This window comes from Simochromis diagramma, unplaced genomic scaffold (genome assembly GCF_900408965.1).
Source record: "Simochromis diagramma unplaced genomic scaffold, fSimDia1.1 OVJJ01000302.1, whole genome shotgun sequence".
NCBI lineage: Eukaryota > Metazoa > Chordata > Actinopteri > Cichliformes > Cichlidae > Simochromis > Simochromis diagramma.
The window spans coordinates 671923-693517 of NW_024386792.1; the positions used below are offsets into that span (position 1 = coordinate 671923).

General features: G+C 41.2%; 1 protein-coding gene across 3 annotated transcripts in view; it reads right to left on the reverse strand.

The window, feature by feature from the left end:
* The window catches only part of LOC120728643 (protein sidekick-1-like), a 282587-nt gene that overhangs the window by 62381 nt on the left and 198611 nt on the right, over nt 1-21595 (reverse strand). For all 3 annotated transcript variants that reach the window (XM_040023681.1, XM_040023682.1, XM_040023680.1), the window contains 8 exons: nt 20805-20921; nt 20505-20672; nt 19634-19736; nt 18550-18723; nt 13685-13821; nt 12338-12485; nt 5293-5433; nt 1452-1633 (listed from right to left, as the gene is read on the reverse strand). In XM_040023681.1, coding sequence (XP_039879615.1) covers nt 1452-1633; nt 5293-5433; nt 12338-12485; nt 13685-13821; nt 18550-18723; nt 19634-19736; nt 20505-20672; nt 20805-20921 — 1170 coding nt within the window. The remainder of the gene's footprint in view (nt 1-1451; nt 1634-5292; nt 5434-12337; nt 12486-13684; nt 13822-18549; nt 18724-19633; nt 19737-20504; nt 20673-20804; nt 20922-21595) is intronic.

A 21595-nucleotide genomic window follows, 5' to 3' on the forward strand; every position in this document is an offset into this window, starting at 1 on the left:
GCTTCAGATAAAACACTAAACTCTTCCCTTTGGGTGAATCTTAGTATGCGTGTAAGGCTGCTTGTGAGAGAGCGGGAGAAGAGCAATGTTATCAGAGTCTAACACAGAGTTTAGCTTCATCTTTTCAGAGACACTGAGAGAGAGAAAATGTCGAATCCATCGCAGCCACTCCCATTAAACCACATTAGAATAATTAATGAGCCTAACTCCCTTTCCTGAGTCTATAAACCTGTCCCGAACTCTTGTAATAATGACTCTGAGTTTTATGTGCGAGCGTGCATGTGTGTGTGTGTGTTTGGCCCATGTTTAATACAGATAATATACTGTTGAAATAAAAGCCAGGAAAAGACGAACACGCGTTTAAAGGAGATTTACCCCGACAACCACTTCCTCTCATCTCACTTTACAGTCTTCACTTACATTCTTCCTCATTTCATACTCTTCCTTTATTTATGTTGAGAGACTTCAAAGCGTGTTGCTCTTTCCAGCCATATTTATTAAATGTATTATATGCCATGTTTTATATTTATAGAGCAATACAGAAACTCTTTCCCCATGAATTCCCCCCAGTTCATCTCAATGTGCTTGTTGGCCAGATGGGAGATGTAGTCCATCCAGCATGTCCTGGGTCGCCCCTAGGGTCTCCTCCCAGTCGAGTGAAGCTGGTATGCCTGCGAGGAAATGCCTCAGGCACAACAAGTCTGAACCACATCAAACGACACCCCTCTAAGTGAGAGTGAAGCTTGTCAGGTTATGGAGAAACCTCGTTGCGGGTGCTGGTAACTGATCTCAGTCGTCTGATCCCCACCCAAAAACATTAAACAGATGAGGATGTAAGTATATATACTCACTGCCACAGTACAAGGGAAACTGAAAAATACAAATGGACCTTTACTGTCAGCTTAGCTATAAAACTATAGTCCTTTTTTATCTCTATAGTTGTGTTATTGTGAAAACAAACTGAACATTTAAGGCTTCGTTGGATTCACTCTGTTGTATTTTGGATACTGTTTATATGCTAATATGTTGTTTGTTTAATGCCATATTACAATGCATGATTTATTCAGCTTTGGTCAGATAATGCTCATGTTTGCATGTCAAGTTTCAACAGTCAGTCTCTCAGGAATAGCTTCCTTAACACTTCATTTGCAGGCGTTGCATTTAATTCACATAGAAAGTGAACATGTGAATCCCTCGTTGTCCCCTGTATTACATAATACATAAAGTCTGCTCATAAGTCAACGCTCATAATGTGTGATTGCTCTGATGTGAAGTCTTTTCCGGCCCGTATTTAAAGATTCACGGACCAAGGAAGAGTTCTTCTTGGGTTACTAACTCAACAGTGTCACAGTATTTTATATTTAGCAGCGTGCATATGGAGCAGTGATTAAAAACCTCTCAGAACGACTTGGTATATTTGCTTTGAGAAATAAAAGTGTGTGCATACTTACCTCCCTGCAGTGTGTACTCAGTGACAGGACTGCTGTAGACACCCAGGCCTGCTCCTGTGTAGGCGGCCACCTGGATCTGGTACTGCGTCCAGATGATCAGATCTTTCAGCAGACAGTAGTTGGTCTCTGGGCTGCTGATGTTCTTCTCCTGGTAGTCTCCCGGCAGCCCTGCCAGACGGTACCTACACATATACACACACAGACGCACGCACACATTTCAATATGTTGTTTTGCAGAAAAACAAGTTAGGAAAGTAAAGTAAATGGTATGAGTCAAACTCACACAAAAAGGCTATACAGTACATTCCTGTCCCAGTAAGTGTGACCACATAGGGAGTAAAGTATGCAATAGATTAATGTAAAAACATCAAATGTAGAACAAAAAACATAATCTTCAACCAGATAATACTTCACATTAATATTTTACATTATTACTTATTTATGATATAATGAAATATTTTCAAGAAATCTCAAAGGTTTACCATCCAGGGAAAACCAACAAACACTGGTCACAGTTAGCTACCTCCCAAACCAGCTCAACCCAATATAGCTGCGTCACGCTAGAGTAAAAGCAGGACAGCAACTTCCGTATGACTTAGGAAAAAAACCCAAACCACAGAAGATCATGGTTATCCAGTCACTGCACTGACTCCTTTTCACGTTCGGGTAGTTTCTGCATGCAGATAGAGGCAGAGACAACTTTTGATTGCGTTTGATGAGTTAGCGTAACTCATCTGTGGCATGATTTGCAATAGGAGACTGAACTCGACTGGTTGTCTTCTGATTATACTCCTATACAAAGAAAGCCTCCTAGTTTATGTGAATTTTTGTGCATGTAGACAGCAACAGATTTTAGAGTTTCTGCTGACGTATACAGTTAATCACCGTATTATCACAAAGAGATGGCATGCAATTTCCACCTTGACCCCATTCAGCCACATACTGACTGCAGACATCTTATCTGAACATTTAAGACATGTTTTAATGACAGCGTTGGTTTGCTTCCGAATCACATTTTGTAACCAAAATTTATAAAACAACAAAAAAACAAATGAAGTGAGGGAACTTTATTTCATTTGGTAAAACATGAGATCATTTTTAACTGTGGGGATATTATTTGCAGTTGGAAAACTGATTATTATTAAGTGCAATAAATGTTAAGTTTCAAATTTCAATAATGTTGTATCATGATTTAAGTAGTGGGATACTGTAACATGTATCATGGGGTATCTGGTTATTTTCCATCTCTAATACTGGACTTTCTGATACGCATGTTCAAATAAATGGAAATAAGCTATTTAGTGTACATTTAAATGTAAAGTATGATTAAGAATTTTCTGTTAATGTGAAGTCCTTCTACAGCTTCTTAAAGATTAAAAATCTCCAATGTTGGGTAGACATCCCTGAATAGTGCACCTCCAAGGCCTTTCCTTTAGTATATGTGATATAAACGTCCACTTAAAAGGATATATGACCCAACCAGACAGGGAGGTGTAATACCACTTTGGTACTGTACATATCTGATGGAGCTGAATGGAGTAATAATCCCCATGTCAGCGTTTTAATATGAAGCCTATTCACTGTAACAGGATATTCCTACGATTCACCGCCTGAGTCAGCGCTCTGTCACAAATACATGCTGTATACACACACGTAACATGCTCATATACACAAATACACAGACACAAAGTGAGGGGGCGCTGGAGGCCGACGGGGGATCTTTGCAGTGGAGAGGAGATAGACCCTCTCTCTCCACCTGATACAATGACACTCACACTGGGAGAGAAGGAGGAGGAGAAGGAGGGGGAGGGAATGATGTTGGAAACAAGGAGAAAGAGAGTGAGGATCTGCCAGCTGACACAACAAGGAGGAAGGAGATCCAAATGGGAGGGAAGGAGGTGGGAGCTCTGTCCTATAAAGTGGAAATTATATAGTGGGAACGTACGTGTGCGATTCCATTTTCTACTGATTTTCTGAAGTGGATGCAGATAACACAGTGAAGGAGGATAAAGACTAGATAACTTCTACTGCAATTACATGCAAATTTGTTTTAGGCAGCTGATGACGGCTTGATTACACACACACTTTGTATCACACTTTGGGTAAACATCAAAAAGGAGGGATGGAGGACCAAGGGTGGCAGGTGTGTCTGTAAAGACAACTCTCCTGTGTCTGTCTATCAGACACACTCACACAAACAAACAATGACAGAAAGGAATAGGTATTAGTTCTTGACTTAAGCACAACACACTATAAATCTACAAGTATCACTAATGATTAACTAGTGGCAGAAATCTAATAGAAAAGAGGTACCTGACTGATTTTGTCCAGCTCCAAGTGAAATTGAAAGCTGCAGAATAACCTGACTTTCCCACTTCACCTGACTTCACCCAAAGCTTTCAGGCGCAGAGCTCTAAACGAACCCCCTCTGCTATGAGCCAAACATGCTCACAGAGTGTGTTCAGCAGGGTGCAATTTGGTGGTATTGTGAAAAATACTAGAAAAAAAGTCACCTTAGCCATGCCAGCGTCTACAGTCCCATGGAAGTGACCGACCTTAATATGTCAACAGCTTTTCTCCATTAGGTTAAAGTACTGTGTGACAAAGGGCTTGCATTAATGCTAATAGCCAGTGAGTGGAGCCTGAGTAGGTCCAGACTTGCATTAATGAGGACGGTGGTGCATGTAGGTACAGAAGGATGGAGCTGGATGAGGTCAAGTTCCACCCATTTGGCTCTGCGCTGAACACCACTTAGAAAATCCTCAATGTTAAGGTGAAACCAGTTGAACAAAAGTTTAGCAAAGAATTTTCTGGGGTTTATATATAAACTATTCAACTTGTTCAGCATTATTTTGCTTATTATCAGTAAGAAACATGAAGCAGCCGTTATTTGGGCGAAAGAGAGCTGTCGTATTGTGAATAAGCAAAAACAGTCAATCATGAACATGCTATGAAAAAACTTTACATTTTTATGTTAAAGTTTTTATGACCTTATACTACAGCAACCACTGTTGTCCTCTTCTGAGAGAGATAAAAAAGGCCTCATCTAGAACACAATGTAACCAGAATGTTTGTGACGCAGCAGCTCATCCGGACTACAATTATGTTCTGTACAACGACAAATGTGACCTTGACCTTGAGCACAGTTTTGTTGATGACTCATTAAGCGATCATTGTGTGCAAATTTTCACTAAAATCTCCAGGAGGAGTATAAAATGAAAAATGTGACCTTGAACTTTTGAACACAGTTTGAGTGAAACCCCCATTAAACGTGTATGTTTGATGAAATCCTGACCAATACTGTAGGAGGAGCAGCAATTAAATTATGGACAAACGGACACTTTGCCATCATCGGTCCTTCAGCTAGATGAGATAAAAATATCTTAAAGTCGGGGGTTTACGTCTCTCCTTGTGTGTTCATGGAAATTAAATGTCTTTCTCCTTTACTTGCAAAGATAAATAAACAAAAACAAGATGCTGAGTAAGATGCAAGTAAAAACAAAGTACAGAGAATCCCTAAAATCTGTGCTTTTACAAAGTTTATTTTCTTTTAAATGAAGCTGGTAGGAAACAAGGATTATTTAGCAGCACAAATAATGCAAGTTCTGACAGAGAGGAGCCCTAACGAGTCGGCAGTTCATGCACAAACTGCACCAAACTCACAGGACCACCAAGTTTTGCAGAAATCCCAGTGACACTTTCTGCTGCACCCAAGAAGGGAACAAATGTACGGGCCCACTCGCTAAGTCACATGTGCAGTGTACCAGTTCTTTCTGTTACTTTCACTATCCCTACACAGCACAACAACACCCAAACACACGCATGTTTCTGTGTGTGTTTACCTGAGTACATATCCTCTGAGGACGCCATTAAGCTGGGGCTCTGGTGGAGGCTGCCACTGGACCATTATGGACTGGTTTGTGCGCCCACTGGCCACAATATTTTTCGGAGGAGCGCTGGGTGCCTCCTCTCTTAGCATGAGCCTAACGCACACAGACAGAGAGAAAGAGAGAGAGGGACACAGAAAAATTATTATGAATCGAGTTTATTAGACATCGCGTAATGAGAATATCAGTGTCGCCGTAGAAGTGTAGGCGCAGCGTTTATCGTTATCACGGGGCGTCCAAGCAATCACTTATCATACCGTCTGCAGAGGAACACTTTATTAGGCGAGCAGGCTAAAAATATTTTTTTTTTTTTAGCAACACTGTTTCCTAAATATCTTCATCTTTTATAGTCGAGGGGGTCAGTGTGCCTCCAAATCAGTGACGGTGTTTGTCAGTGGAGATACACGGGACGGAGCTGCAACTTATTCCAGAAAATCATCTCGCAGTTTAAGCAGCTCTGATGAATTCTTATTGAATTCTGCACTCAGCTTTCTCATTGCTTGTCTCCTGGTGTATCTTCCAATTTCCTTTAATACATTTGTTTTTCATCTCTTGCTATATTGTTCATTTAAAAACAGCCAGCGCTGCTGCTGCTGCTGGGAACGCTTAACGCATCACTTCCAGCGCACCAGAGGATTTCTCCTGGGAATGATTGAGCTGAGACTGGGTGCTTAAAACACAGTTTTCATGAACTCCATACAAGTTGAGTTGCTGTCGTGTTTTTTGTTTTGTTTTTGTTTGGCAACTTAAAGAAACAAACATGCATTTTCTGCCTGCGTCCTGCAGTCCGGTTGTTTATATTCTGTTTTATTCCTCCCATTTTAACTTTCAGATCTTCCTACTTTAGTTGAATTTGTATTCAAACGCTCTTGTCTGGATAGCGTCTATTTCACCCTCAACCCAACCACAATCCCCCGAGCAGACGAGCTACACAGTGTGACAGCAAAAGATACTTAAATCACTATTACTAGAGAATGAGCAAAGAGCTTGTCTTTTTATTTCCAGCGAGCCACTGTGATCCCTCTCTCCCTTTGCCCTTTTCTGTCTCTCCAAACCTTTTTCCCATCTTTACTTTGACATTTTGAACTACTTCTCTGTTTTTTTCTTCCCATCTGCAAACTCTCACCTTTCATCCATCATGTCCTTTGGCCTCAATTATTCTGTACTTCTATCTTTTACTCATCTCCTTCCCTCTTCTACTCTCCAATCACCCCCACCCCACCCCTGTGATTAAAGCTCCCGGCTCTCTCGCGGCTGGTAAAGCACACAGGGCTGAGCTGGTCAGCCTCTGGCTTTACAGTAAGCAGCTCAGCAAACATAATCAGAGCCATATGTGTTCACACACGCACATACAAACACTCCAAACAAATTTCTCCCAGCTTAAGACAGACTGCTACATCCGATGGTCTTTTCCCCTTCCGTGGATTATGTCTGGAGATTTACATTACCATCCCCCTCCAGCCTCCCCCTTCCTCCCTTTCCCCTCCGTGCCCCACAATCTCACTCTGAATGATTCTCTATAAGCTATCAAACCATTAGCTGTGGTATGGCTGTCTGTATTTGTGTGTCTGTGAATCAGTATGCGTCGATAAATGTGTGTTCACATCTATAAGCGTGTGTGTTTGTGTGAAAGCAGGGGTGTGAAAGCTGTTAGCTAGAGACTTGCACAGGCGGATATATAGCACAGGCCAGTGGTTTTACAGCTGTGCTTTACTTCCATTAGGTTAGGCACTGTCAGACACCAGGTGCTGTAGGGACATACACCTTCACACACACACACACACACACACACACACACACACACACACACACACACACACACACACACACACACACACACACACACACACACACTCTTATAGGCTAATGGGCCTTGTGTGAATGAGATGGGCATTAGGGTAGCTGTCTGGAAATGGAGAATATATATAATCCACAACTACGCCACAGCTTTTGACTGAAATTGATGGTGCACATTAATACACATCCATGAACTCACGCTATACAAACAAGCCGCACACCCGTACTGTACTGAACAGAGCCACTCAATCACTGTTTGATTGCAGATAAAACACACAAACGCACACTGACACACTTTCCCTCGATGGCAGAAACTTCCCGTGAACTGCCTTAATTCCCGTCCAGCCATTAAAAGTAAATATTTCACGGAGCGGGTTCATCGTGAGGACATCAACCTCACACAGGAGATTAAATGCAGTATACATTACTGCTTGTTACCCCCATCCAACGCGCTCATGCACAACAACACATCTATGAAACACTCATGCATATATGCGCTGCAAGCGAACAAATGAAATCCCAAACTTAACACAGTGTGACACAGTTTCCGTGTCCCTCGTTGCTATGAAAAAAGTGTGTGTGTGTGTGTGTGTGTGTGTGTGTGTGGGGGGGGGGGGAGAGGACATCTTCTGGAGGAAATGTGTGAGTGAAGGAGGAGGAGGAGAGAGAGTGACGGGGGGCATTTTGAGAGTCCCTTTGCAGTGGGAATTAGGAAAAGTTTCTATCTGTGTCATTCTCCACAGTTTAATGCCTGCTGGCTTTCTCTTTAAATACATGCTCGCGCTTAAATTTAATGGTGTTACTGGGATGTTGAGCGTGGCCCCATTCCAACTTGATCGGCCAGGAGTGAAAAGGAGTGCTATTAAACAGAGAGCAGCGGAAATCCAAAGAGAGAAACCAGGTATCACACGACTGGGTGCAAAGCTGCTGAATAGATTAGCTTATTTTTGTCTTGTTTGACACTTTAATTCTTGTCTCCTTTAAATGTTGTGCTGCATTGCTGGAGGTTAAAAATGGCGAAGGGTGATGCACTAAAGAGACTCAGTCAGGGAAACAGAGATACTTCTGCGTATTCTCACAATGAATCAACGCCAGCTACGGCTCACATTTGCTACTGCATATGTGTTTTATGCTTGTCATTTCATATTATGTTCTGATCAATGGCACCATTTTTACTCTATACCAGCAATAATGCTTCAAAATAAATCTAATGTGGCAGCAGATGCTCTTTCAATGGTGCAGAGCAGACCTTAAAAGACAAACTGTTTTAAAAAATATATGCAAGAATATTAAAAAGACAACAGGATGTGGGGAGGTAGACTACTGACTGGATCAAAAGCCAAAGGATTATTTAACGCTGCCTTCTTCGGGCAGTTAGTGACAGCATTCAGTCATACGCCGCTTTAACGTTAACGCTCATCCTCACTTTGTGCTCAACTAACTAAAAAAACGCCACTGGCCAAAGTTTCTCATCACGGGCTGGATTCTCTTGAAGCCTGAAAACAGAGGGGCCCAGAGGACGAGCGAGAGTCCGACTCCCTCCCAGATGGCTTTAATTAGAATATGCTGAAAGAGTTTTATGGATTTGTCGCCCCGTGATGCTAAAAAACGTTTTAGCCTCAGGTTCTTGTAAACAAATATTCAGGCCAGGCCAGAAGTGAAAGTTGCAGAAACACATAAACACGCGGAGTAGTTCTGAGAAATGATTCACTAATGATTTGATAATTAAAGGAATATTAACGAGCAATTCTCCCGTAATTCCGAACTGAAGAATGTACAGTTTAGAACATTATGATAAAACACCAGTGAACAGAGGAGACACTTTATTAATGAATAATTAGTTCATAATTTAGCTCTGTGACACCGAGGAAAAGATTTTCTCCATGAGTGGCTCCTCCTGATTGACTCTGATCCAGCCGCTAAGTGGTACAGACTACTAACTCCTCATTCATTGCTCATTACTTAATCATTAATTACTTTTTCGTGCAACCCTAAGTTATGTGACATGTCATACTGAGCAGTTCAGCCTCATTACTTTGCAGATGCTCATGAACTATCATTACCTACTAGGATAGTTTTAGGTGCAAAATGATGGTCAAAGCCAGCATGATAGAGTCCGCAATGTCTAAAGTGTGTGTCTAACATCAATCATGGGGGGGGAAAAGCATTATAAATATATCTGAAGGTCAAGCTGAAGATAAAGAAATGAAAGCATAAAACATCAAATACTCCTGTAACTGTTAATAGCTGCTTTTAGCACTTTGTGGTCCTCACTTTTTCATTTTAACCTCTTGTTAGCAGTCACAAAACTCACACCATCTGAAGGCCACAGCAGCAATACTGACCTATTAAGCTCTATGGAAATAAAGGCTGATCTCTTATGTTCAAGGTTAATTATGCAGTTATTCTAACAAAGAGTAAAAAAAAAAAGAAACAGTTTTTAGTGTTTAGTGAAGTTCAAGACAGACATCCAAATACTAAAGCAGTTCTCTTAGATAAAACCAAAGAACTTTATCTCCTACTGTGCTTCAGTTTCTATTCGCCTTGCACTGGCTGTTAGAATTTATATATAATACAGCGTTTTATTTTGTTTTTTTACATCTACCATATTGATCTTGCATATTCAATCAGCCTCTGATGTTACACTTTACTTTGCTATTTGGGATTTTTTTAAAAGGGTATATGACAGGACATTTGTTATTTTAAGGTATTTCAATTCAGATTTAACCTGGATTTTGGTTTTTACCTGTTTCTGGAAAGATGTTTGCAAGCACATGTCTAAGAATGGTCACAACAACAGTCTTGCAAGCTATGAGAAGAAATAGTGATAAAAGTGCACCAATTGTTAAGTGGTTGAGGCTGATTGAAATCAGATATCAACCACATTAAACTGAGATCACTGTTACCAGCCCACGTTAAACCTTCTTCAGCCTTTAGTGCATTCCTGTTACATTTTCCTGTTACATAGATTTGCCTGAAGAAAAAGCCTGAACCATTTCTGCTGTCTTCCATACAATAAGTTAAAATGTCGATCTATATGTCTTCATTTCTTCCTGAAGCTCCAAAAGCATAAGCATGCGTGACAAACAAGAATGGGACAGAAGAAAGCATTTTATCACACATCCAAGTCTGATGTCTTTTGGTTCTGACTAAAAAAAAGGAGTGAAGGCAAAATGAACTGAAATAAGATGCTTTAAAGTGCTGATGATGCCTGGAGTTCCAGGCATTTATGTATAATCTGTCTTTCCTCTGCTAATGCTTCCTCTTTAAAGATGGTAATGATGTGAGTGCAGGTCATGCATGAATAAGTCTGCGCATGTGTTACACTCCAGATTGCATAATTAGGAATCTTCAAGAGTATTTTTCATTCAGAGGTAATGTTTTTCAGCTTTGATCAGCTTCATTCCTATACTTTTAGTTTCTCTCACACTACACCCCGTCGCTACAGTACTCTTGATAAGGGAGATTAAAAAGAAAAGAAAAGCAATGTAATGAGGAGGCAAGACTGAGAGAAAGAAAGAAAAAATATTTACGACTTGATGCTGTTTTGATAAAGACTGTAATCAAAAAGACGCAAACAAAATGAGAGACGGCAGAAGCAGCTTGAAGTTCAAATTTTAATTAGGGCTTTTCTGTCATCGATATTACGAACGATTTCTTTCCCCGATCTTTGTCGCTCACTCTGTCCACATTACTGCTCTTTGTCATGCTTCTCCTTGGGTGCTCAGTGCTCCTGCAGGACATTGTGCTATGCCTAACTGTGTGTTATGTGCAGCACACACCTTGGCATCTCTGACTGTGTGCGTCTTATCCCAGTGAACCAGTGAGTCAAGCAGATGAAAAGGAAAGTGTGTGTGTACGTATGAGATGAACAACGAGGACGAGACGTAGCCATCTGCTCTGATACACTGAGCAGAGATAACTTGTCTTAATGCCAGAATTTCACTTAGGGAGACTCCAATCTATTGACCGGACCCTCTAACAACCAACTCTGGACTAAAGACTAGGAAGCAGAAAGGAGAAAAGAAGGAAGAGAGAAACAGGAAGAAGACGAGTAATGACAAACAAGCACAACAGGAGAATTTACTGAGCAAGAGTTTGAAAAAAAGGAAACCACAGGAAGACAAGATTGGAAGAGGAGCAGAGATAAGAGAAGAACATCGAGCTGAAAAGAGGCAAAGTGAAAGCAGACTTGTCTGAGGTTTGTGGATGTGCGATGGCAGCGCTCATAGCTGCTGTGACTGCCGAGTGTATTTGGCAGAACAACAACTGGCATCTGTCTGTGGTCAGTCTCTTCAGTAAGACAAAACCATGTTTGCATGCGTATGTGTTTGCCTACTTCATAATGCAGCATTGCATCTGTTGTATTATGTGCATGACTTAGAGACTTGGTATATCTGCGCAGTTAGAGGCAAAATCCTTAAGAGGCCTGCCACACCTCCACTAACCCTGTTTCACTGTATACAGTGCACCAGTGCTAAGGCATCATAATTACCCCCATTAGCGTTTTCCCTTGGGATAAACATGCAAACACACACAGACACACACATGCGTGCACAAGCAAACACCATAAATCTGCGCAGCCCTCTATTTGTTTTTCATTCTAAATCACACCTTTCATGCACACACATACAAATAGCAGCTTATTTAATCATTTTACCCCTTAGTTCAATATGTGCAATAGAAAGTGATGAAGACACACAAACACACACACAACTACACACAAACTTGGATATCTACAGCATGAATGTGATGAATATAAATTGCTCATTGCAAAGAAAATGGATTCTAAACAAAAAGGGATGCTCTCTTCATCCACGCCTTGTTATCCCTGTTTCATCCTCATTTCGAGTCCCATGTTCCCACTCATGTTCACCCACAATGTAACTCACAAATTCTTAGATACACAAACTAGACCGTGGGGATGCAGGCACTATGTCTTTTGAAAGGTTGCATTTTATTCATTCTCAGCTTTTGTAAAGTAGCGTGATCAGTGTCTATTACACAGACATGAAATGATATTTTTTTACACAAATAATTGCATGTTCTGCACAAAAAATGGTCTTGTGCTTTTTAGAAAACATCGGTGAAATACTTGTTTGGGGTCACAACGTATGTAACGCATGTTTAATAAAGCCGGGAGTAGTAAGTGTGTTACTCGGACACCTCGCTCTGTCTCTAAATGTACATTAGTCGCTCTTACCTCTGCGTCTCGGCGCTGTACTGACCCCTGCCCACTTGATTGACAGCACAGAGTCTAAACTGGTAGGTTCTGGCAGGTGTGAGCCCGCCCACTGATACCTTGGTCACTGCAGGATCAACCTCTGATAGGTAGACCTTCCATGGCGAGTCTAGACACAAGACACAGAGATTAAAGGCCGATAATATCTGGCGCAGGCAGGACAAACAGAGACACAGGGACATTCAGGAGCTATAAATCAAATGGAAAGAGGGGAGAAACAGATAAGAGGTAAGGTAAAGGAAACAGGGGGTAAGCTGGAGAGAATTATAAAGGAGAGAAGTAGCATATGATGCAACAAGAAGGAAAGGAAGAGAAGGATTAATAAAAAAGCGCAGATGCTGCTTCATATTGTTGCCAGCTTATCTCTCAGTCTTCCTGCTGAAGATACCACAGACAGATGCACTATTATCTCTATTATCACCCCAGCCACATGTATCTGTGCAAGCGAGACTGATAGCGTGCATGTGCCATTTTAAGCACGCCCAGGGTATTAGAGCCATTGTCTGACATGAAAACACATTGTAGTTACAGTGGCCCATTTACTACAATACAACAACAACAAAAAAAATCTAATATATAACAGAGAGAGTGGATAATCAGTGTGCAGAAAACTCTAATCCATTCCTCACTGTCTGGATTCATCCGTCACTAAAATCGACCAGACGTTCAGGTTCTCTCCATTCCTCATCTTTCTCTTTATCGCTCCCTCTTATTTTCCAAACTTTTCTTCTTCGCTCCCATGGCAACGCTTCTGTTTTTATAGATGCAGTAGAGCAGCTGGTTAATGGTGACAGCACAAAGCTTTAAGTCACATTGGTGGTGCCGCTACAAAAATGATCAGAATAAGGATCAGTTCAGCTTTTAGAGTCATGTGCCAAGTGCTTGGCTGCCTATGTTACATTCACTGCCCGATCCCCTTAGCCTACATCAGGAGTGAGCGGCTCAACAGCCAATCTCCCTCCACTTTGTTTCTCCTGTCAGTCTATTCCTCAACACCTCTTCCCTATCTCTCTATAATTTGATAGAGAGCCAGCCTGCTGTTACAACATCTGTACTGGAGAGTGGGTGTGAGAGAGAGAGAGGGAGAGAGAGAGAGCGAGAGAGTGGGAGAGAGAGGCTAAAGGAGGCAGGGAAAATAAGAGTTTGTTTATAGTGGATCTGCATGTACGCTTACGCAGCAACACCATTCTCCATATGCCAGTCTCTTGTAAATGAGTGCACGTCAGTGCTTGGTAGACAGCGAGTGAACAGATGTTCGCCGTTCAGGAACTATAAAGTATGCCCAGGGACGGACATACACATACATACTGTTCTCTGAGAGCTCCAGCACGTAGTACAGAAGAGGGGAGTTCCCGTCGAAAGGGCGTAGCCAGGACAGGAGAACGGAGCGGGAGTCCGAATCATTGAGGCGAGCCGTCAGGGAGCGAGGAGAATGTGGAAGCTCACTGAATATACAGACAAAAAAATAAATAAAAAATAACATCAGAAACTGTTTCAATTTCATCTGTCTATCAATTCAATCTGAGGCTAAACTTAACATAAAGAATGAAGACAAGGAAATAGTTAGGCTTTATCAAAGGTAGCAAAGGTAAAGTTACTGTATCTGCACATATAAAGCTGATTGTAAATATTAACAAGGTTACATCAAGCTTAAACTAGACAATGAAAGCTATAAATATGAAGTATTTATAAAATCATTCATTAGACAGAACCAAAGACTTAACTCATGGTTTTGGCCCATATGAGGCATCCATGCTTGTTTGATATTTTGGCTCTATTGTATCAAGACAAATGCACGGGAACATGAAAATTTAGAACCTCAGAATTACAGTAACTTCAGTGTGAATCCAGACATTTGGCTAGACTGTTTCCTGGCTGCAAGCAATTGCCAGGTAGATTTCAAAAAGCCATTGCTCCCAGTCTATAAATAAACCTGCAACTCCATTTCAAGCAGAGCCACTTTAGTTCAAGGAAAATTGTTATTTCCCTCAGCAGTAATTTATATATGACAGTATGGCTCTGTTTTGGGACCTTTCCTCGTGTATATGTGGGAAGCCTGAGGGAGAAACATCAGCAAACCCAGAGCGTTAAACAGAGCTCACGTCAACAGTAACAGATATGAAGTGATTACACCCTCAGTCACACAGGCCTAGAGACTTGTCAGTGACCATATGGCAACCACTGGACACTAGGGAAAAACCTGTATTCCCCAAACCGTTCCAAGTGGTTGCTAAAAGTCACTTTGAAATCAAATGTTAAAGCCTCATCAATACAGGCCTAGAGACTGGTCAGTGACTTCCTAGAAACCACTGGTTGTTATGGAAAAGAGTCCATTCTGCAACTGATTGCCAAGTGGTTGCTGGAAGTTACCAGCATGAAATTAGTTGTAAAACTGCGCACAATGCTGAACCAAATATCTCCATGGAACTGCTTTGGTCGCTAGCAGGTTGCTGCAGTTGCCAGTAGTTTGCATGGAAGATGCTGACGTGTCTGCCAGCACCCACCAACTACTTACTAAGTGGTCATGAAACAGCATGTTCACCTTCAAAGTCAAAGTTAAAATGTGCTGGTTGAACAACCTGGTCTCCATTTCCAGTTGCCGTACTTGGGAGAGTAAATGGCAATTGCCTGGAGTCAAGCCAGTGTCTTACATGCAAACCACAGGCAATCACCTCGGTCTGCTAGCGACCAAGGCAATCACAATCTCCATATTATTTTAGGGTCTTTACCTTACAATATAAAGCACCGTGAAGTGGCTTGTATTGCGATTTGAAATGAATCTTTTAGGTTTATGCAACCATCCAGTCTCTAGGCCTGTGTGACTAGGGCCTAAGTTAGACACAGCATGAATGGTGGCTCTGGGGTGAAAGTGGGTTGCAAAGCTGCTTCCATAGGAAGCAGCAACTGTACGCAGATCAAAGCAACTAAAATAAGCCCCCCCTCTATATTCTTTTGCTTAACCATACACTCATTTGAACCAACCCTTACTGCTTATACACTTATTACACTATTTTTACATCTTAGGCAAATGAGACACAGCTTCAAAGAGCTTTATACTGAACTTTGGATCTGCTGGTAAAATTAGGACATAATAGAATTTTCTCCTATTTCAGGTCTTTCTTCTAAGCTAGGGTCCCGAAATATTTATTGTTGCTTCAAATTTGCCACCAAGACCCAAGACGGGGACTGAATTTACTTATTTAACTTTTGCAAAGAAGGGAATACATGCTTTTTTTCAGACTGTCACACTTTTCCTTAATATCCACATCTTGACAAAATGTGTCCTGATTGCTTATGTATCATTTGCATCTCATAAACGCGTCTGTGACAATATGCAGACTGTTCAGTAGACAGATATTTGGTTTCCTGTGTTCTGTTATTCTATTAAATATGTGAGGTGCAATACTGCTAGCACTGACACCCAGGCTAGATCTTGGGTCTGAGCCAGGATCAGTTCCAGTGGGTGAAATCTTTCAAATATGGCGCTGCCTTGCATATATTTACTCTGTACGTGCACTGCATCACTGCGTCTCATCACATCTATTAAAAAACACATTTTCCACACATTTTCTCATCCCTGCCCTGTTAATAACAAAGAAAGCAATACAGGTATTTTCATGAAAGCAACATAGAAATCCACATATTTGATTACACCAATCTTAGCGTATCGTAACTCTTTTTGTAGACTGTGGGCTTGAAGGAGGAAAAGGAGAGAACAGCAAATCCTAGTATCACTACATATGAAGGCTGCAGGTGCTGGTAGAAATATTGAGACAACATAAAAGAACAAAATAAATATATTTACACTGAAACTATAATAAAAGAGAGCGTCCCCTGTGTATAGACTAGCTGTATCTCATATTCATAAGCTTATTAATTATTTCTAAGCTATGGACAACATAGCTTTCAAAGATATGTTGTCCAAGAGCTCTGCTTCGACAGCCTGCAAGCTCCTATTAAGGGCATCAGATAACAGGGTTTGAAAACATTTGCCTTGCTTCCTTTTTCCCTTATGAGCAACTTTGCAGTTTAACATTTAAGCACAGAAACAAAGGGAACTAGAGGAGATGTGGAAGAGGAATAAGACATACTGTAATGTTGTGAGAGGAAGAGGAGGAGCACACCAAGAAATAGGAAGGACACCAATGAATAGGAGGGAGCAAGGGGAAATGAGAATGATGTTTTCTTCTCCGAGCTGACACGATCATATTAATTAATGGATGAGCTTAGAGAACATTAGAGCAAGTACCTTCACACCGTCCTTACAAATCACAAACACACACATAGGCACAGACACACACTCACAGACACATGAATGGGTCTTACGGGAGTTGAACCAATAACCCGCTGGTAATTAGTCTGTCTCCTCAGCCGCCAGCGTCTGTTAGCCCCTGTGACCCATTGATACTGAGCTAACGAGAATGTCAGTCACACATGTGGATACACGCAGCTGCGCACGCATACACCACGCTCAGAAACATGGGTGTATAGAAATCCCATCCAGGCCAGTATGTTTTTGCACAGCAATAAACACAGATCTGCTCCCTCCCTCTGCGTCTGACATGCATAACCTCTTGTCTCTCTATAATTTGGAAGGATGTGGACTCATGTTCATTCTCTTTCCTACCCGGCAATCATATTAATATATCATAAGTGCCTTTTAGAAATGTATTATTTAAGTGCCTATTAATATACAAATACCACTACCTGTTCTCTTAGTGGCTGTAATAAGGCTGAGTGGGTCGGAGCGTGGGATACACATGATATGTGTGTGTGTGTGTGTGTGTGTGTGTGTGTGTGTGTGCATGCATGTGTGTGATATGTTTTAATCTGAGCATACCAGACACACAAAGTGATGTATGGTATGCTGCACAGGTATGTACACAAACATACCTGTGCAGCATACCATACATGCTGCACACTCACTGATGTATTATCAGTGAGTGTGCAGCATGTATAAAGTCATTACAAAGTCATTACATAACATTTAGGGGTATCTAATAACAACTAGTCGTGTCTTTAGACTTTCAATGGCATGTACAGAGTATTTGATTTAGAGGCTCTGACCCTGCACTGAACACGGCTATTACTAGACCCAAGCAACTGTCTTATTAGACATGAAACAAGTTGACAACAATCATTTCTTTGTGTTTGGCAGTGTACCAAATTACCCATCTGCTGCGTCGCCTAAATTGCACCTTGTATAGTCAGTCTTTTTTGTAAAATGCTGTACCATAAGGCGTACGTCCTGTCAGTCTCATCAGTAATTTGAATCAACCAGATTGCTCGCTATGGATAGACTGCTCCCTCAGGTTTTTAGACACTGTTACATCAAAATCGTTGCTGCGTCAAATCCTGAGGAAGGAAACTGCTGCTGCCAGAAGATAATGATTTACTCACAGTTTACTCAAATAGAGTTATCACAGAAAATTAAAGATCATCAGACTATCCTGAGGTGTAGGGTAAGTTAAAATATATTTATTATGTGCTTCTGAATTTAATAAAGAAACCCAATTCTTTGGGAAATGCTTACTTTCCAAACCGAGTTAAAAGAGAAGAATATTGCTATTTTGTTGTCAGTGTATTAAACATGAAACTAAAGCAAGCAGCCTGTTAATATAACTCAACACAATGCATGCAAAGAGGAAAATCCGTAGCCTGTAGCTCACGTATATTTTATTGGTTTACCTTACACTATCTGTTATAAAAACCCAACAAGTGCCTTTTATTTGTTTAAAGATTTTCAAGGATGGCACATTTGCAGAATGCTTCGATTACTCCAGCAAGTCAAATGGATGCAGCCTTGTTATGCTTCCTTTGTGTTTTATACAATTTAGTAGAGTTGTTGTAGTCAAGTGTTACTTATTCAGTGGTATAACGCTGTTCTTTATCCTCTAATGTGCAGATTAGGTGGAAATAAAACTGTCTATATTTTATATCGTAGTAAAATAAAATCCTACTCTAGACTAATGATAAGTTTTAGGAGACCTATTGCATTTCAGCTTCCCCCAAGTGTCTGTTTTTCAAAAAGCCCAAGGCTGTTTACTTGGCCTTGCAGGTTTTTGCTGTTAATGGCTAAATTTGTGGCCATTCTTAAGGGTGGAAAAGTCAAACAATGACCTAAAACAGAAGAGGGTTAAATATTGCAGAAGGAATTTATTCCCTGAACTCACATGACTTCCAGGCGTGCAGGGCGGGAGTCATTGCCAGCTTGTGATGTCACAGTGCAGGTGTAATCCCCGATATCACCTGACCATGTCTGGCTAATAGTGAGAAGGCCTTGCCGTACAGACACGCGCCCCCCACTGGTCGGAAGAACCGGCATGCCGCTTCGCTCCCATTTATAGCTGCAACAGAGGAAGAATTTGGGTGCTTCAAAACTCAAACACAATAGTTTACAAAACTGTCAAACACGGCAGAGAATCAGACTTGGTATTCATGTATGTACTGTCATTTTTTCGCACTATAAGGCGCACTTAAAATCCTTTAATTTTCTCAGAAATCGACAGTGCGGTTTATAATCCGGTGCGCCTTCTATGTATGAATCTGGTTGTGCTTACTGACCTCGAACCGATTTTATGTGGTACATGGCGCTCAAAAATCGGTGAACGTTTTTTTAGTACACCTTTAGTAAGCTACGAAGCCTGATGGATTAACTTGATGGATTGTCGGAGCATTACAGGTACCATAGCCAGGAGGCTTGCGAAGTTAGCAGGAAATTAGCTTGCTAGTTTCCACCTAAACATGATTATCGCATGTTCTGACCTGACCAGAGATTTCTGAAAAAATGTAAATGTACAGCTCTGCTATCACTTTCAACTTAAATGAAGACAAAAAAAAACTAAACAGCAGTGGCGTTTGCAGGGTTATGAATTTAGATAGCCTTGTATATACTATCGCACCTGTTTGCTTATGTGATCGCTAGTGACACAGCTATGTTAGCATAACATTAGCACAGGGAAGCTGGAGGATTAACTTTTTTCCACTCGATAAAAGTTAACACGAGGGTTTCCGATGATTAGGGACAGATGCAACTGCATGGCAGGATGCTGTAAATGGACCAAACTTCAGTCAGGAGAACAACTGAGGTAATCCATCCACAATACAAGGTTAGTCATTAATATGGAATAGAGCAGCAAGAAGAATAAGTTGATTAAGTTTGACTTATCTGACTGTTTTGATTCGCTTAATGCGCCTTATAATCTGGTGCACTTTATGGCCCAAAAAATACAGTAGTAAACACTGAGGAACAGTTACCTGATACTGATTCTGGGGTCATGTGTAGCGTCACACTTGAGAGTAGCAGTGGTTCCTTTGATAACACGCTGGTCTGTTGGAGGCACAGAAATGACTGTGCGATCTGGAAAGAGCAGAGAGGTGGGATACATTCTGAGGCTTAAATTAAATACAATTAATACACACCTGTTGAATCACACTACAAGGCACGGCCCTGTATAAAATGTGTACATTTAAATGTTCCTCAACAGTAACGAGATATGAATTAGTTTACAAGAAGATAAACAACACACAAGCGTGCACGCACCCACACCTACGCACATTATAACACTGTGGAAAACAGCTGAGTATCAAATTACTGGTGCTTTGCTCCACTCAGGTGTTGCATATGATTTAGAGAGAGAAAAGCGGCACTGGTGTAAAAACAAATGCACATGCAGAGTTGAGAGCATCTGTTATGTCCCTAACTCAGTCACCATGCACTTGTGATGTGACCGTGTCTCCAATAAATTGAAGGGTATACGTTTTACATTTATATCACAGCTCAACTGAAGTAAGGATCTGACAGTGTGTGTAATTGAACCCTGTTTAATCTAAAGCTGCCAGAACATATATTTATATGTATGCAAAAAAAATAAGATAAAAAAATCAGCCAAGCAATTGGTTTATTGGCTAATCAATCATCCTCTTGCTTGGCAAATCCAATGATTACTTCAGCATTGAGTCAGCCAACTGCATCAATAACCAATCACTGAGCTGCTCACTAAACTGAACTAATACTATTGGACAGGTATGGATAAACTAGTGTTCCATGTCTGTTTTTGTCTGTTTAGCAAATGTATATTGAACGATTTAATGTGCATTTGTTTGTGTGTCCGTGCATGTGTCTTACTCCACACGGTGAGCGTAGCTGTGGCGTTGATGGTTCCCTCCGTGTTGGAGGCGATGCAGGTGTATTCTCCTGAATCCTGGAAGCTGACTGGCTGAACCTGCAGACCACCTGACTGCAACAGCGTGAACCTGGGAACCTGGACAGAGCCGCTGGCTAAGACCTGCGATCCTATGGAGGGACAAAATAATAAATTAGCCTCGAGGTGGAGGAAAGTCAGCACATTTTAATTACAAATATATTATGTCAGTGCGTGTGTGTGTCTCAGTGTGGGGTGTCTCAGTCTTGGAGCTTCATTGCTACCTTTCCTCCAGGTAATAGCAGGTTTTGGAGCTCCGTTCGTCTGGCAGGTAAACAAGGCTGTGTTGCCATCAGTCACTGTTTGGTCAGAGGGAGGTGATGCAAATGTGGGGGGCACACCTGAAACACACGGAGGGAGCACGAGAGAGCAGAAGGCAGAGCAATGAACATTAGAGGACACTGTGGATAAGGAGAAAATAGAAAGACTTGAGCTACAGGATGAAAGTGTTTACCTGAGCACAACTGCACCCTCTCTGATCAATGGACGCTTTATTCACTACGTGTCTGTGCATAAATGTGGATGGCTCCATGGAGACTTTTAATTATAGCATAATTCTCACTAAACCGAATGTAACTTTCTAGCCTGATACATATTAAAAACCATTACGTCAAAGTAGAGGGATCAAATTAATAATAATGATAATAAAAAAATATATACTGGCGGCTCCCCTCAGCCTCCTAGTAGATTCACTTGACCTCTGACCTTAAAGGTCACTAAGATTTGAACTTTATTAGATACACCTGTGGTATAAATTGAAAATCCTACGTCATCTCATTCGTACTATGTTCACAAATTTCCTCACATAGTGGGATCACAACAATACCTTTAAGTATTTACGGACTCTTATTGGCTAGTCATTTGACCAAAACAGAGAACACGCCCACACAGGACATGCTTTTAGTCAAATACATGTTATTAACTGTACATGTTATCATCTGTACAGATATGGTCCAAAGACAGAGGTTGGCAGCATTTCAGGTGTATAACACAGCTGGCAGTTTCTGGATGTTTG